This window comes from Pipistrellus kuhlii, unplaced genomic scaffold, assembly GCF_014108245.1.
Source record: "Pipistrellus kuhlii isolate mPipKuh1 unplaced genomic scaffold, mPipKuh1.p scaffold_m20_p_3, whole genome shotgun sequence".
NCBI classification, from domain to species: Eukaryota; Metazoa; Chordata; class Mammalia; order Chiroptera; family Vespertilionidae; genus Pipistrellus; species Pipistrellus kuhlii.
Window position 1 is genome coordinate 109278721 of NW_023425529.1, and position 16570 is coordinate 109295290.

The window sequence follows — 16570 nt, forward strand, 5'->3', positions numbered from 1 at the left end:
CTTTGGTTAAAAAAAAACAGGGACATTTTAGTGGTGGGTGGAAAAAAAGGTTTTAACCTTTTTTGTGCTTATAAATAATATGCTTAGTAAAGAAAATTTGAAAAATAAAAAAAGAATAAGGAAGGAAATGACTCATCAACCAGAGAACATAACGTATTCACACAGCTCCTTCTAATCTTTTCCTAGATTACATTATGTATATCTCTAAATATTAGTGTTTTTTTGTTTGTTTTACAAAGTCTCACCCAGCTAGAAACATTGACATTTAAAAGCATGGTGAATGTTGGTCTTGCATCCAGGTAATACAACATGCAAAATGCTTTCTGGCAAAAAAAGAAAAAAAAATCAATGTGCTTTTTGTAGTTTGTTAAAATCATGGTGATAATACTGGACTCTGGTGAGCCACCTCTGATGGCGATATGGTGGATGTATTGTGTTTCCATCTGAACTGGGCTTAATTTCCAGGAATTTTTCCTATTCCCTACTTATGTGAATTATTTGTATGGTTAAACCTTCCAGCCCTCTGTTTTCTAGAAAGTAAGCACTTGAAGAATGGCAAGGACTTTGCTTTGCTAACAACCAAATCCTTACTGCTCAGGATACTGCCTGACATATCAAGAAATGTTTGTTTAATGAATTTCAACTTTGCCTATAGAGGCACTGTATTTTACTGTAGCCCATCTAATTAATTTTTGTACCTACATTACATAAGAGACAATCAGTAAAGTAGACCATATGTATACTTAAAATACAGGTTTTCATAAAGAACAGTATTTGCTGTCTTGTTTCAATTCAGTGTGCTATAGACAAAAAAATGTCATTTCTAAAAATTTAAGCAAGAGTCCATAGTTTCAAATGAATATTGGTATATTCAGTATGTACTAATGAAGCACATTTTTATGTATAGTCACATGTTCTGATATTGAGTGTGTGTGTGTGTGTGTGTGTGTGTGTGTGTGTGTGTGTATTTTTAGCTATTCTATCTATCACTTAGGGCTTACCAGGGACTTAGAGATGTCATATTGCCAGTGTGACCCTAGCAGCCTATGTAGCTGTTTAGGGGTGAAATGGATAGGTTTTCTTCATGTAGTTTGTTTCTTTACTTAAAACATACTGTGAATTTGATTGGCATGACTATTAATACTGTGAACTTTTGCCTGTGTTTTCATCTCTTAGTTTGTTTCTTTACTTAAAACATACTGTGAATTTGATTGGCATGACTATTAATACTGTGAACTTTTGCCTGTGTTTTCATCTCAAATTCATACTGTGAATTTGATTGGCATGACTATTAATACTGTGAACTTTTGCCTGTGTTTTCCTCTTTTGAGTCACTTAAGTTGGACACTTTTGGCATATTGGTCTAAATATATGCTAGTCTGGCCGAATGTTCTGTTATTCAACAGGCTGATATTGCATAGATAACATGACAAGAAATGCTGTCACCTCCACATTTTCAGCATCCAGCACCTTGCATATACAATAGTAGGCACACAATTAATTTATTATAAGTGTTAAGTATGCCCTGCTATAATTTACATGTGTAATGTGTATATGTGTATATGTGATTGCTTGGACGTTATTTGGGGCTTTTAAAATAAACCAGCAGAAAATTTTCAGCATCCAGCACCTTGCATATAGTAGGCACACAATTAATTTATTATAAGTGTTAAGTATTGCACCTGCTATAATTTACATGTGTAATGTGTATATGTGTATATGTGATTGCTTGGACGTTATTTGGGGCTTTTAAAATAAACCGGCAGAAAATTTTGGTTTGACTTCTACCTGGCAGCACCTTGTCCTGGGTCAAGACAGCAGCATAGCTCAGGGTCAAAGGCAACTGGAGTCTCCAGCAGCTGGCCTCATTTTGGCTCTAATTTGGGGCCAAAATAGAATCCAGCCACCTTCATTCTGTCTCAAGTTTACAAATCTGATCAAGAGAAGTACTATTGGACTATTCGTTGGCCCAGAGTGAGTTATAGTAAGGCAGAAACACCAATTTGAGGAGTTTCTTTTAGGAGAGGGAAAATCATGATTTCTACATTTTCCCAGTTAAGATTACTGAAGGTAGTCAGGGTCTGATGGAACCATCCCAACTTTCAGTATTTGTTAAAAGTATGACACTCCTCTTTTATATTCCCTTTGGATTATATTCAAAATAATACAGACAATAAACAAAAGGGTGGGGAACCTTCCCTCTCCCCCACCACCTCCCAAGAGCCATTTAGATATTTATAACATCATTGGCGGGCCATACAAAATTATCAACTTAAAAATTAATCTGCTATATTTGGTTAAACAGTTAATTAACTCATTCCTAATAACTTGGCAGGGCCAGATGGAATGATTTTGTGGGCCTTATACGGCCCATGGGCCAGATGCTCCCACCTCTGCCCCAGGGGAATGTACTGGTAAAAGAGGAGTGACATACTTTTAACAAATACTGAAAGTGGAATGAATAGTACAGATACTAGTACTCTCACTGTGAAAGGTACAGAATTCAGACGTGTAGTTGCCTATCTCTGGTATTGGCTGCTGTGGAGGAACCTGAATGTTTTACTATGTCATTTACATTTTTACAACCATAGATTCACATTAGCACTATAGTTTTATAACTATTCTTTAGGGATTGCCATACCAATATGTCTTCCTATTTGCTATCAAATCCTTTTTCCTTGCTTGTGTGTTTTCATTCTATGTTGCATTACATTGGAAAATATGAATTTGTTAAAATATATTTTGTTGTTCCTAGGATTTGGAAGAATTCTGCTTCAGGTTTTGTGTAAACCATTTGACTGTAGTAACACAAACTTCAGGCTTTGCGGAAATGGACCATGACCTCCTGAAGAACTTTATCAGCAAAGCAAGCAGAGTTGGAGCCTTTAAAAATTGATCCTCACCTGCAGGAAAACATTTTTAGCATTCCTGTCTTCCCTTTAAAAGCCAGAGAATAACTTCTCTTTAATACTATTAATGATGAGCTACCTCTGGCTGAATACTTACATTCTGTCAAAAGAGGGATGGTGATCAGTCTTCCCTATCTGCTGAAATCCAGAGTTTATAAAAAAGGAATTAAACTCTCTGATCAGATGTGACTAAGCTCCAGGGAAAACCATTAAAATGTCTTATTATATTTACCATTTCCTCTTTTGAGTCACTTAAGTTGGACACTTTGGGCATATTGGTCTAAATATATGCTAGTCTGGCCGAATGTTCTGTTATTCAACAGGTTGATATTGCATAGACAACATGACAAGAAATGCTGTCACCTCCACATTTTCAACATCCAGCACCTTGCATATAGTAGGCACACAATTAATTTATTATAAGTGTTAAGTATGCCCTGAGAATAGTGTTTTTTGGGGGGATAATAGATGAAGGAGTAAGTTGTACAAAAACAAATTAAAGCAGCATGCATCTGTTAAGGTTCATATTCTTCTGGTACATTATTATGAGAAATAGTGGCTAATTTAGAGCATTAATTAGCATTCACAAAAGGCCTTGGCAAATAAATTGTCCAAGACCTAAGGGCTAACTTTAATTTTCTATTTACTTTGAGTCATTGATTTCGCTTATGGGATTATTGAATATTAAAATACTATCTTTGAATGAATGTTATTTCTGGGCTCACCTGCCTTACATAACTGCAAAATGTCCTTTGCTTTTGTGTTGAGAGATTTGCCTCTGTATATAAAAATGTTTGTGTTTTTCTTGTAATTGTATTTTATGTCACTTTAAATCAGGTCTCTTAACCTGGCACAATATAATTATAAAATACCAGCTGAAAAGGCACTAAAACTTACATTTCGTATACAGCATTAGGAAGAATGAGAAAAATTTATACTTTTTACATCAAAACACGTTACCCAATTGCAAAATAAAAACTGGAATGACATGTAGGATAGTATCAGATCCTCCTAATACCATATTTCCCCAAAAATAAGACATCCTCCGAAAATAAAACCTACTTACAGGTTTCCTTCTGAGTGAAATATAAGGCATCCCCCGAAAATAAGGCCCCCCCCAGGCTAAACATGAGAGATTTGGTCCACTGATTCTGAAAGAAATGGAGTCACAAGAAATTCACCAGGAAATTCAGGAATTGGATTGTTATGATGATGTTCCAGAAGATGATGATATGATTGTCATTGAATAAATGAGTTAATTCTTGATACTGTAGGATTCACAGTTTGTCTGGTTTGTGTTGACAACTACCGTACTATCGTACCGTATACAGGTAATAAATTTCCTTTATTTTCATTTAAGAATAAATGTGTACTGTATTCTTCTTCATGAAAAAATAAGACATCCCCTGAAAATAGGACCTAGCGCATCTTTGGGAGCAAAAATTAATATAAGACACTGTCTTATTTTCAGGGAAACGGTATGTTTCACATATGATATTATGTAAAGAAAACTCTTGGGAGAATCCAAGATGGCTGCTCGGGTAGGCAACTAGCCGCAGCCGCACACAACAATTTCAACAAAATACAACTAAAATATAAAATGGACATTACCCAGAACTACAGGAAAGTCGACTGACTGGAAATTCTACAACAAGAAGCAAGGAGAAAACCAGAAGGAAGCGCGGAGGAACTGTAAAAGCCTAAGGTACCGAGACATGTGGTGCGTGCGGAGAGGACGGAGCCAGAGAGGAGGGAGGCTGAGTGCCTGCCTGGCGGTCCCAAGCGGGAAGGAGAGAAAAGCTCCGACTGTGCTGGGCCCAGCTCCAACTGCTCTGTACCCCAATTCTAGGCCAGACCCCGGGGACCCAGGCTCATCCATAGGGAGCCGTGCTGTAAAGCGGGACTCCGGGGAAGCTGTGAAAGGAGGTCCCGGAGGCGCGCACATTGCGTGCAGAGAAGGGCCGGCCGGCTGTGCGGCGGGATTGCCCTGATGGGAAGGAGACAAGGGCTCCAGAATGCTCTGAACGCCACCTCCAATCCCACTACCAACTGAACTGAACCCCAATACCAGACTCATTGGGGGAGAGCATAGACAGTTTGGCAGCAGGCGAAAATCGAGGGCACATTTCTCTCAGAGGCGCTCACAACAAGTACTGAAGGACCCTGAGTCTCAGGAGTTGCATAGGGCGGGGCTGACGGAAGCCAAGGCTGTAGGCTCCACCCTGAAACCCCGCCCCATCAGGAAAGCTGCCTGTGAAAATGCCTAAACCAAATAGATCACAAACGAAAGAAATGGAGGACAAAAAGAGACTGGATATAGAGTTCAAAACCACACTTATAAGGTTGTTCAAGAATCTCCTAGAAAAGGCCGATAAAATAAACAAGACCTATGAGGATATGAAAAGGGATCAACTAGAAATAATAAGGGATCAACAAGAAATAAAGAATACATTGTCTGAAATAAAAAATATTATACAGAGTCCTAAAAACAGAATGGAAGATCGCAAGAATCAAGTCAAAGATTTGGAACATAAAGAGCCAGAAGACACTCCTCCGCAGACGCAAGAAGGCCAGAGAATCCAGAAAGTTGAAGATAATGTAAGAAACCTCTGGGATAACTTCAAGCGAACCAACATCAGAATTATGGGGGTCCCAGAAGATGAGAGAGAGCAAGATATCGAAAACATACTGAAAGAAATAGTGACAGAAAACTTTCCCCACCTGGTGAAAGAATTAGACTTACAAGTCCAGGAAGCGCACAGAACTCCAAACAAAAGGAATCCAAAGAGGACCACACCAAGACACATCATAATTAAGATTCCAAGAGCAAAAGACAAAAAGAGAATATTAAAAGAAGCAAGAGCAAAGAAGGTAGTTACCTATAAAGGAGCACCTATACGATTGTCAGCTGATTTCTCAACAGAAACCATGCAGGCCAGACGGGAATGGCAAGAAATATTCAAGGTGATGAATAGCAAGAACCTACAGCCAAAGATAATCTATCCAGCAAAGCTATCACTCAGAATCGAAGGTCAGATAAAGAGCTTCACTAATAAAAAAAAGCTAAAGGAGTTCATCACCACCAAACCAGAATTATATGAATTGCTGAAGGGGGTTCTTTCAGAAGAGAAAGTAAATAAAGATAAAAATTATGAACAACAAATACGTAACTATCAACAAGTGAATCTAAAAACCAAGGAAACTAAAAAAAAAAAATCTGAGGAACAATATTAACTGTTGAATATAATAGAATCAGAGGTATGGAAGGGGAGTGAACTGTTTATTCTTGGGGAAAAGGGGAGAGGGGGATGTGGGAAGAGACTGAACATAAACTGTGCACCTATGGATGAGGACAATGGGGGGTGGGGAAAGGGCAGAGGGTGGGGTGAGAAGGGGGGGAAAGGAACATTTGTAATAATATGAACAATAAAAATTTATTTAAAAAAAAAAAAGGAAAACTCTTGAAACTAGAAACCTGACCTATTTGATAATAAAGTGCTTATTTGAATATAATAGATGTTTTTTAAATTTATTAAAAATGTTTTTCAAATAGTTTCTATTCAATATTATTTTGTATTAGTTTCAGGTGTACAGCATTCTGGTTAGAAATCATGTACTTTTATAAAGTGTTCCCCCAATATTTCTAGTACCCCCCTGGCACCATCCTATCTAATAAAGAGGGGATATGCAAATTGACCATCATACCATCACAAAGATGGCGGCACCAATCGTCACAAGATGGCTGTGCCTAGTCTCCTAAGCCCTGCCAGAGTCCCCCAGTTCTTTCAGCCCCATCGGGGGTATGGGATGGCAGGCACATGATGTGGCTGGGTCCACCCTCAGCCCCTCAGCCGCCCATGGTGGGCCCAAGGTGCAGGCAAGCCTCAGATGGTGACTGCCCAGCTGCCCAGGGCCGCCCGAGACTTGCGCTGCCAGCAGTGGCAGCAGCAGAGGTGTGATGGGGACATCACCTTCCCCTGATCACTAGGTCACCTCCTGCCCCTGAGGACTCCCAGACTGTGAGAGGGGGCAGGCTGGGCTGAGGGATTCCCCCTCCAGAGCATGAATTTTCATGCACAGGGCCTCTAGTACATACATAATTATTACAATATTATTGACTATATTTCCTATGCTATATTTTATATCCACACTAGAGGCCCGGTGCAAGAAATTCATGCACGGGTTGGGGGGGCAACCAAGCTGGCAGGGGAGGGCAGTTAGGGATGACCAGGCCAGCAGGGGAGGGCAGTTAGGGATGACCAGGCCAGCAGGGGAGGGCAGTTAGGGATGACCAGGCCAGCAGGGGAGGGCAGTTAGGGATGACCAGGCCAACAGGGGAGGGCAGTTAGGGATGACCAGGCCAGCAGGGGAGGGCAGTTAGGGGCAATCAGGCCAGCAGAGGAGTAGTTAGGTGTCAATCAGACTGGCAGAGTAATGGTTAGGGGGTGATCAGGCAGGTAGGCAAGCAGTTGGGAGCCAGCAGTCCTGGATTGTGAGAGGGATATCTGACTGCCGTGGGATCGGGCCTAAACGGGCAGTCAGACATCCCTTGAGGGGTCCCAGATTGGAGAAGGTGCAGGCTGGGCTGAGGGACACCCCTATCCCCCGTGCACAAATTTCATGCACCGGGCCTCTAGTGTTATATATTCCACATTTATTTATTCACTTGCTGACTTTTCCCCAAACTAGAAATAGAATGAAAGTTCCATAAAGATGGGATTTTAGTTTTTTTATTAACTGTTTTTCATCACACTTAAAACTATGATTGGAATATAGTAGGTACATGGCATCTGAAAAGAGGAAGATAATATTATTTGCTTCTACATACTTGTATGGTCAAACAAATCCTCTGAACTGAGCACTGAATGGCAAGATTCTAGGGAAAGAGCATCTAGAGACAGAAGGAATAGCAAACATAGCTGTAGGGACAGGTTTGGCATCATTAGAGAATCGTCAGTGTGGCTAAAGCACATGAAGCAAGCAGAAAGTGAGCTGAGAATGGAGAAGGAGGTAGGGGCCACTTCACAGGCCAAGATAAGGAGTGTGAATCCTTCAAGTAGGGTAGCAATGAAAATCAAGTTACATTTTAAAGGGATCATTTTTGCTCTCCATGGAGTTGAAAGGTAAAAAGGAAAGGGGAAACATGGAGACCTGGTTTGTCTGGATTGTCTTAGAGAGAGAGAAAAATCATTGAAATCTTTAACAGTGATCCAGGCAGGAATTAATAGATGACTCTTAGGTTTTTTGCTCAAGCAAGTGTTTAGTAAAATGGGGAAAGACTAGGGTAGAAACAAGGTATTTTTGTTTGATTGTGGTTTACACTTTGAGAAGGTCAGGGGGGAGGAGTAGGAATGAAGAGTTCTAGTGGCTATGAGAGCTTGACTTTCATGAAGTCAGGCTAGAAAGGTAAATTTAGGGATCATCAGCATATAAAACCAGCTAAAGGCTAAGAACAGATGAGTTACTAGTAGAGAGTTCAGATACCATATAAGAGAACATTAGTGCAATTAACACAAAGACCACAACAGACCATTAAGACTCTTAACAACTAATTTATTTTAAAATAGACAAATTATTAATTGTAGAAAATAGTAACACAGCAATATTAAATGTACAGTTTTATCCAGTACAAAAAAGCAATAAAGTAATATCTGAAGCTTTATTTAAGAAATCTCAATACACTATCTCTGTAGTTCCTAAAACTCTGGCACTATTTCTAATGGGAGTTTGTTAGCAAAAAGCTCGGAACTATGGTAAGCCCTTGACCTACCTGCTAACTGATTTGTATGATATTCATGCAAAAATTAATGAGGGAATGTAGTACGTATTCTAGTGCCTTTGTTATCAAGATAGCTGTAAAAATAAAAGTTTGAAACTTAATTGAGCATAAAATAAAATTTTGTTTTCTAACAAACAGCGCAGACTTCTTTTTAGAAAGAGTTTAGACGAAAGTGATTTTCCTAAAAGCTAGTTGATGCTACCTTAAATACCATCTATTTTAAATTATATCATCTCTAAATAACTTAATCACACAAGATAGTTCAAACACACCTTAGGTGCCAGAAGGGAAAGCACCTCTTTTACAATACAGCTATTTTGAAATTTTTGCAAAAAAAAATTGAAACATTAATGCCTAACCCAAAGGCCTTTGAATATGTACTGAAATTTTGAACTAGAAATAATGTGGCTGTGAATGTGCCAGTGTTAGACCATCTGATGTTAAAAACAAAAAAAAGACAGACAGTGGCCAGCTCTAAAGACACCAGGAAGACATGTACCATTCAAGAGAACGCACACCCCTTCCCAAATTTAGGAGGGCAGAATAACTGCTGAGATGCAATTAGACTAATCTCTGAGGGAAAAAAAAAAAAATAAGACTCCTGATTTAACAGTCTGTTTTATGGAGTAAAATTATTTTGAATTTTGATTCTTCAGGACCCAGAAACATTAGAAAGTGCACTTTGGATATATGTATTAGGGTCCTCTGCAGCAAAGCTATGGCTGAACACTTCATTCTCCAAGTACTAGATGGATACTTTCTGAATTCAGTGATATGAACGGTATAACCAAGAGCACTATTAATAACCCTAATTTTAAAGTATGAATTGGATGAAAAAAAGAATCAACAAATTCTTAGATGTCCTGAGGTATGAAATCTGGATCAGTAGTATGACAATATCCTATGTTTATAGTTTGCTTTTTGCTTGTATTTAAAAGCTAAAACTTGTAAAACAAAACACCGTACATCAGATTCCATTAGTAAACTAAAATCTAATGTATAAAAATTAGTAATTTTTTTTTAATAGTTTCTAATATCTGTTTTAGAAGAAGAATTCAGGATCATTTGGATTATTGGGGGCAGTCAGCCAAATTATATTTGGAAGACAAGACACATTTTTAAGAATGTTCATGTTAAATTAAAAAAAATAAATATAAATTAATAAAAATAATAGCAAACATCACACATATGCCACAAGAAAAGACAAAGTACTCAGACAGGCATGGGTTGTTGGGACTCCCACTCCCAGGCATCCTTTGGAAACAAAACACCAGCTACAGCTTTAAAATGGCAGATTTTACACAAGATTTTCAATCTTGTACAATAACAATGCATATTCTATTAACTACAGCATTGCAAATGGCTTAGAAGTGTCTGCACAAATATTCAATGTGCACCTGAACATTTTATATTCATAAAAAGAGCAGAAGATATGTATTAAACGTGGCCGTAAACAGAACCTGGGAGTTACACAGTCAGCTCTGTAAGAGCCGGAGGTGAACACAGTACCCACCAAAGTCATGAAATCCTCACTTGGCTTCCCTGTTTGAGACATCTATGTTATCACTCATTTTCTGCTTTTGCATTCGTGTTCGAGTAGATGCTGAGAAAAAAATAAAGAAATGTTAATGGCACTGCTGGTGCCAAGTAAGTTGGCAAAGGGTTGCCATATATGTTATGCTTATACCAAATCAGTAGAGTTGTGGAAATGGACATTTAAAAAGTACATTACTAATTACATCATAGACAAAGACAGAACATTTCTTTTTTTGTTGTTGTTGAATTTATTGGGGTGAAATAGGTTAGAAAAATTACATAGGTTTCAGGTGTAAAATTCTGTAATACATCATCAAGTGTTTAAGTAAGGGTTATGATCTTATATATTCTAAGTTTATAAGACCTTTCCCTGTAGCCAACACTCTTTAAGAGTTCCTCATAGTCCTGCTGTCCTGAGCTATCTCCTACCCACAGCCATCCATGTTGAAGATGCAGTTTCGTTTCTTAGTCATCCTGAGCTAAGTATTTTAGAAAGGGTCAAGATGATTATTTGCATTGTACATTTAAACTGCAGATGTTTGTGTAGATAAATAATACATTCTTGATTAAATTACGTTTTAAATGCATGAGCAAGTCCACTAACGGAAGGAATTAATATGTATTTATCCTTTTCTAACATGAAAAGTGTTTTTGAAATGTAAAGAATTTCATTTATATAAAGTGAAATAAGTACTTACTCATTTCTGCCAGTTTCTGTTGAAATTTGGACTCTCCTGGGAGATGTTTACTGCAGATGAAAAAAATGTAAAATATTTTATGTGTATCTGTATAAATTGAAAACTCAAATTTCCAACTATGGTGCTTTCCATGACTTATTTTATACTCTTATTTTAGTGAGGAGCTTTTAATTTCAAAGGTTTATAAACAAACGGTCTAAAATATGATTATTACAAATTTATGATCCTATAAATTAATAGTTTTTCAATGTTTCTTATAAAACGAGGTAGCTTATATTTTTTAAGAATAAGCATTTTAAAATCTAATGTTAATCAAAAGTAACACAATTTTATCAACATTTTATAAAAAATTCTCAGATTTTAAACATCTGATATTTTCAATGTATTTCAGTAGTTGGCATATGGTTTATTTATATGGTGCTTTTAACTCTGGGATGCAGTCATATCTGTTATTTTGTGCAATCATTACAATTTCCAAATAAAATTGACATGAAAGGGATTGATGGAAGTCAAAGCAGAGCTGGTAGTGTGGTTCTCCAGATGACCACCAGCTCAGCTACTAAAAAACATTCTAAAGCTGTTCCTACCTTCCATCGGCTTCATCTGATCCTTCAATGTCAAAGCGTAATTTTTTCAGTGGTTTAGGGGGGTTGCCTCCTTCTGCACTTCTTTTGAGCACACGGTCACTGTTACACACCATCTGATTTATTTTCTGGAACTTCTCAGAAGTCTATAAATAACAGCAGAATTCCTTATTAAATTTTTTAATGTTAGCATTTTGTAGTTAGCAACCCTTAACTGTAGTTTGAGGTGTGTAAAAAAAAAAAAAAAAATCAGGCAGAGGTAATACCTGCATTTTAATTTTCTGCTTAAAAATTAGAAAAATCTCAAAATCAGAATAACTATGTGCCCAGTTAATTACTCCCTTTTAAAAAATCTTCCTGTCTGACTCCTGCTATGAAAGTCCTGGTTCCTCAGCCTCAGCCAAGCCAAGGCTTCCTCTTTCTCAGATGCACATAAAGTTGAAACAGCTTTCTGAAACCCTGTTTCTGACTTTTTTTAAAAAAAAGACATAACATAACCAGAGGGAACTTCATGAGAATTTAATGAAGTATTCAGTAATAATTTTGGACTCACTTTATGAGTATTATGTTGATAAGTCATATAGTTTATATATTTTAAGCCATCATTGATACAGTATTTGTTGAAATGCTGCTAAATCATAAAGTTTTTAAAACAACAAATCAAATAACAAGAAGACTTAAGTCCAGGCCAGTGTTCTCAGTGGTTAGTGTCAGCCTGTGCACCAAAGGGTCAAGGGTTCAATTTTCAGTCAAGGGCATGTATCTGGGTTGTAGGTTCAATCCCTGGTCTGGGTCAGGGAGCATGTGGGAGACAATCAATTGATGTGTCTCTCTCACACTGATCTTCCTCTTTCTCTCTCTCTCTTCTCCTCCCCTCCTCCCTTCTACTCTCTAAAAATCAACGGGAAAAATATTCTCAGATAAAGATTAACAACAACAAAGAGACTTAAGAATTTGAGTTCATCCAGTATTATTGAAGATGGTTTGAGAGAGATACCCTGAGGGAGAATCTTGAAACAGCAAAGTAAAAAAAGTTTTGGAAGAAAAACCAAAGGGGCTATACCTTAACTTATCCCAGTGAAAAACGTGAAAACATTGTATTTGTTACCTATCTATTTTTGAACCAAGGTGAGGTGACTTTCTCAGGGATGTGTATGAACTAAAAAAGTCAGACTTTCTGATAAAAATTAAAACTGAATGGTGATGGAAGGAGACTTGAGTTGGGGTGAACACACAACATAGTGTACAGATGATGTGTTGTGGAATTGTGCGTGTGAAACCTGTATAATTTTGTTAACCAGTGTCACTCCAATCAATTAAAAAAAAGAAAAATTCGTGAAAAAGTTTTAAATCTGATTTGACTAATTGATTTGAAGTGGGGATTGACTTTGCTGATTATGTTTTATTTTCCAAAAATCAAACACAAAACAGGTTTTGATGCAAAATACACTTAGAGCACATATGTATGATAGAAACTAATTCCAGTGCACTTATTAAATTGATAAGATTTTTAGTTATCAGCTTTAAAATATGGAAGTTCATATAACAGCACTTTCTCAGTTCTCTTAAAGGTTATGGCAAGCAGGAAAGTCTGCATATCACTACTCTCTAGCTATCCAGATCCAAGCCTACTAATGTACCGTATTTTTCGGACCATAAGACGCACTTTTTTCCCCCCCAGAAGTGGGGGGGAAAAGTCCCTGCATCTTATGGTCCAAATATAGCCTACACATATACTTTAAAAAAAAAGTTTTTTTACTTGCCCGGCTCTGTGTGGTCTCTGTGTGCTTGCCTGGCTCTAAAATGGTTCTAAATGCTGCTGTTTACTTTACAGGGTTGATTACATGTGTTTATGACTGTGATGTTGGGTTTTAATGCACATAAAATATTTTAGGACACTATTTGTTTCAGAATCTTTTTTTCTTCATTTCCCTTCTCTAAAAACTGGTGCGTCTTATGGTCCGGAGCATCTTATGGTCTGAAAAATACGGTATGTCTCCTTTGTGAAGCCTGAGAGCTGTCGCCTACCTTGAGCTAAATGTCACATCATTTTGTTATTTGTAACATACGTTTTAACAGCTGGTCTTTTGGTGTACAAACTTTTAATCTTTCTCTATTTCATTTGGGGAAGAATGCCAGGCAGAATGGCTCTTACTAATTCCCACCTCCTAGTGTTTATACCTGTGTGATCCTCCTGAGTATGGGCTGGATTTAGTGTTGTCTTGCTTCTGACAAAAATAATATGGCAAAAGTGATGGAATGTCACTTATTAAATCTTATCAATTTAATAAGTGCACTAGGATTAGTTTCTATCATATATGTGTGCTCTAAATGTATTTTGCACCAAAACCTGTTTTTGTGTTTGATTTTTAGAGAATAAAACTTACTCATTATCTGCCTTTCCTCCCTCCCTCGCTGGAATTTTTGCTCTGGGGGAATTTTTGCTCAAGTTGCTATGCTGTGAGCAGTGAGTAGCCCCATGAAAAGCTGCAGTGGCAGGGAGCCGGTGGCCTGGCAGACAGCCATCAAGGACCAGCCAGCAGCCATACAAGTGCGTTTGTAAGACATCCTCCTCCATTTGAGCCTGAGATAACGGCAGCCCCAGCTGACATGCTGGCTGCAGCCTTATGAAGACAGGCCCTGGACCCCGCTAAGCCACGCCTGGATTACTGAAACCACAGAAACCTGAGAGAAAAAATGTTTGTTCTAAGTTACTAAGTGTGGTGTGATTTGTTCCGCAGCAATAAATAAATAATAAAGGTAAGAGAAATGGGAGTGGTGAAACAGTAATAGAAATGCACAATGAATACAGGACTGCTGAATTAGTGATGTTAATGGAAGGTGAACGAGAGTAGTAGGTTCCCATTCTAGATTAACTTTCAAGCTAAGCTTTCCCATGGATCCCTCAAGAACAAAGACGGCTATATACCCTAATATTTACACTGGGGCAGAGTGTCATGTAACCAAGGCCTAATCCACTTATTAGAAAAAGAATATTCTAGAAGTCTGAGAGGAAGGACAAGCAAAAGTGTATATATGTGTAGAAGGAGAAGACAGTAGGTAGAGATTGGCTGGTGACATTTGGATATGGTGGTTACATTTTGGAGTATCTTATTTAAACCATACTCATAATTAATGAATTTTAAATGTGTTTACTCTCTCTCTCTCTATATATATATGGATATATATATACACACACATATGGATATATATATATATATATATATACACACACACACACACACACACACACACACACACACACACACATATGGAGATTTATATATATAGATGCTGGCACTTGAAATTCGTGCACTGGTAGGGTCCCTAGGCCTGGCCTGCGATCCGGGCCGATCTTCCCCAGCTGTTGGCAGCCAGCCCACCCTCTGCCGCCAGTCGCCTTCTGTGTGTGGGGAGACTGGGGGGGAGGGGGGCTATCGGGGCCCTGTTAGCACTGGTCTTGGCTTGGCACTATCCCCATCTGCTGCCACCCACCCCTAGTTCCCTGTTTCCCACGGGGCTATCAGAGCCTGCCGGCCTGGGTGAGGGCAAAGAGGTTGGCAGTTCCTGCCCGCTCACTGGCCCTGCTTCCTGCTGCTGGTCACCCTCTGTGTGTGGGGGCGACAGGCAGGGTGATCGGGTCCCCTCTCACACCTGCCTTGGCTTGGCGCTGCCCACATCTGCAGCCACTCACCCCTGGTTCCCATTCCCCATAGGTTAGTGAGAAAGCTCCGATCAGGCAACCAGGGCCTATGGGCTGAGGCAGCTCCTGTGTTGAGCATCTGCCCCCTGGTGGTCAGTGCACATCATAGCAACTGGTTGTTTGGCCATGAGGTCAATTTGCATCTTATGTTTTTGTGTGTATAGATATATATCTACATGAATGTATATATATACATATGTATAATCTCAAAAGAATATTTAGAAAACATTTTATTTGAAAATAAATCTTATATATATATATATTCTAAATTCTGTAAAACATGACTAAATGAGGTATTTTAATAACAGCATTTATAAATTCAAATTAAAGATATCTCCCATTTCTAGTGCATGTCACTGTATTTGATAGAAAAATACTTACCCCAAATGATTCACCAATGGATACTAAGATTCTGTCAAGTTAAGATAAAATACAAATTAGTAATGAAAATCATACACAACTGAGTAGACAGAGATGAACATACACTATCAGAGATGAACTATCAGAAATACCAAATCAAAGGTTTCCTCTACCCTAGAACCACTGATAAATTATACTAGCAGATTTATTTTAATAGTGGTAGTCTAGTCCTAGATTTTTAAAGCAAGCTATGTGTCCGCAAGAACATATTCTGCCGGTGTCACATTTAAAGAGGATAAAATAAAATTTTAAATTTACCTCTACTTAATGATTCCTAAATAAATAGGTAAGTTATTAACACTTCTTTTATATTTTCTCATTAAAAAATCAAGTTACATATGACAAAAATGTATGATATTATGTAATAATCTATTCTAATTAGGATATAGGGTGCTATTTATCCTATATCCAAGAATCTGAAATCTCCATTGGTCTGCTTGGTCTTGTTTGAACCATATAATTTATGTACTTGATAATAAAGCTGAAGAATAGCATTAGCCTGACAAAACAAAGATTTGATGACATGCACAAGGAACTAGTAGACACCCAGATTTTATTGTCCTTTAATTCATTGATAAGTGGCTGTTAATCTCTATATATTTGACTAACCAGAATACCTAAATATGCTGGGTAAATAAAGGGTTAAGATGCTCTCTTAATGCTTGATCAATGATATATTAGGATTTTCATGGGACTTCTTTGCTAAAGAAGAACTCTAACCCAGAAGTGATTTCACTAGGATCAGCAAATAGCCATCATTATCAGCATAATATGGATTAATTATCATCATTAAAAAATTATGCTGTATACATTTTCATGTGGAAGTGTGTGACTGTGCAAATTAAATAAACATGATGTGGCATCGTAGCAGCTTATAACACAAGTTGCAGATTTCAAAACTCAACCATAATACCAAATAAAGGACAGAATAGGGGCACACA

At 37.9% G+C, this 16570-nt stretch overlaps 2 protein-coding genes across 5 annotated transcripts in view; one reads left to right on the forward strand and one right to left on the reverse strand.

Moving 5' to 3' along the window:
• LOC118729773 (RCC1 and BTB domain-containing protein 2) overlaps positions 1-3516 on the forward strand; it is a 36210-nt gene extending 32694 nt beyond the window's left edge. For all 3 annotated transcript variants that reach the window (XM_045588664.1, XM_045588663.1, XM_036457202.2), the window contains one exon: positions 2756-3516. In XM_045588664.1, the coding sequence (XP_045444620.1) occupies positions 2756-2841 (86 nt within the window). In that variant the 3' untranslated portion in view covers positions 2842-3516. The remainder of the gene's footprint in view (positions 1-2755) is intronic.
• Positions 3517-8441: 4925 nt separating this feature from the next.
• The window catches only part of RB1 (RB transcriptional corepressor 1), a 152568-nt gene continuing 144439 nt past the window's right edge, over positions 8442-16570 (reverse strand). For both annotated transcript variants that reach the window (XM_036455243.2, XM_045588665.1), the window contains 4 exons: positions 15591-15621; positions 11510-11652; positions 10923-10972; positions 8442-10291 (listed from right to left, as the gene is read on the reverse strand). In XM_036455243.2, the coding sequence (XP_036311136.1) occupies positions 10218-10291; positions 10923-10972; positions 11510-11652; positions 15591-15621 (298 nt within the window). In that variant the 3' untranslated portion in view covers positions 8442-10217. The remainder of the gene's footprint in view (positions 10292-10922; positions 10973-11509; positions 11653-15590; positions 15622-16570) is intronic.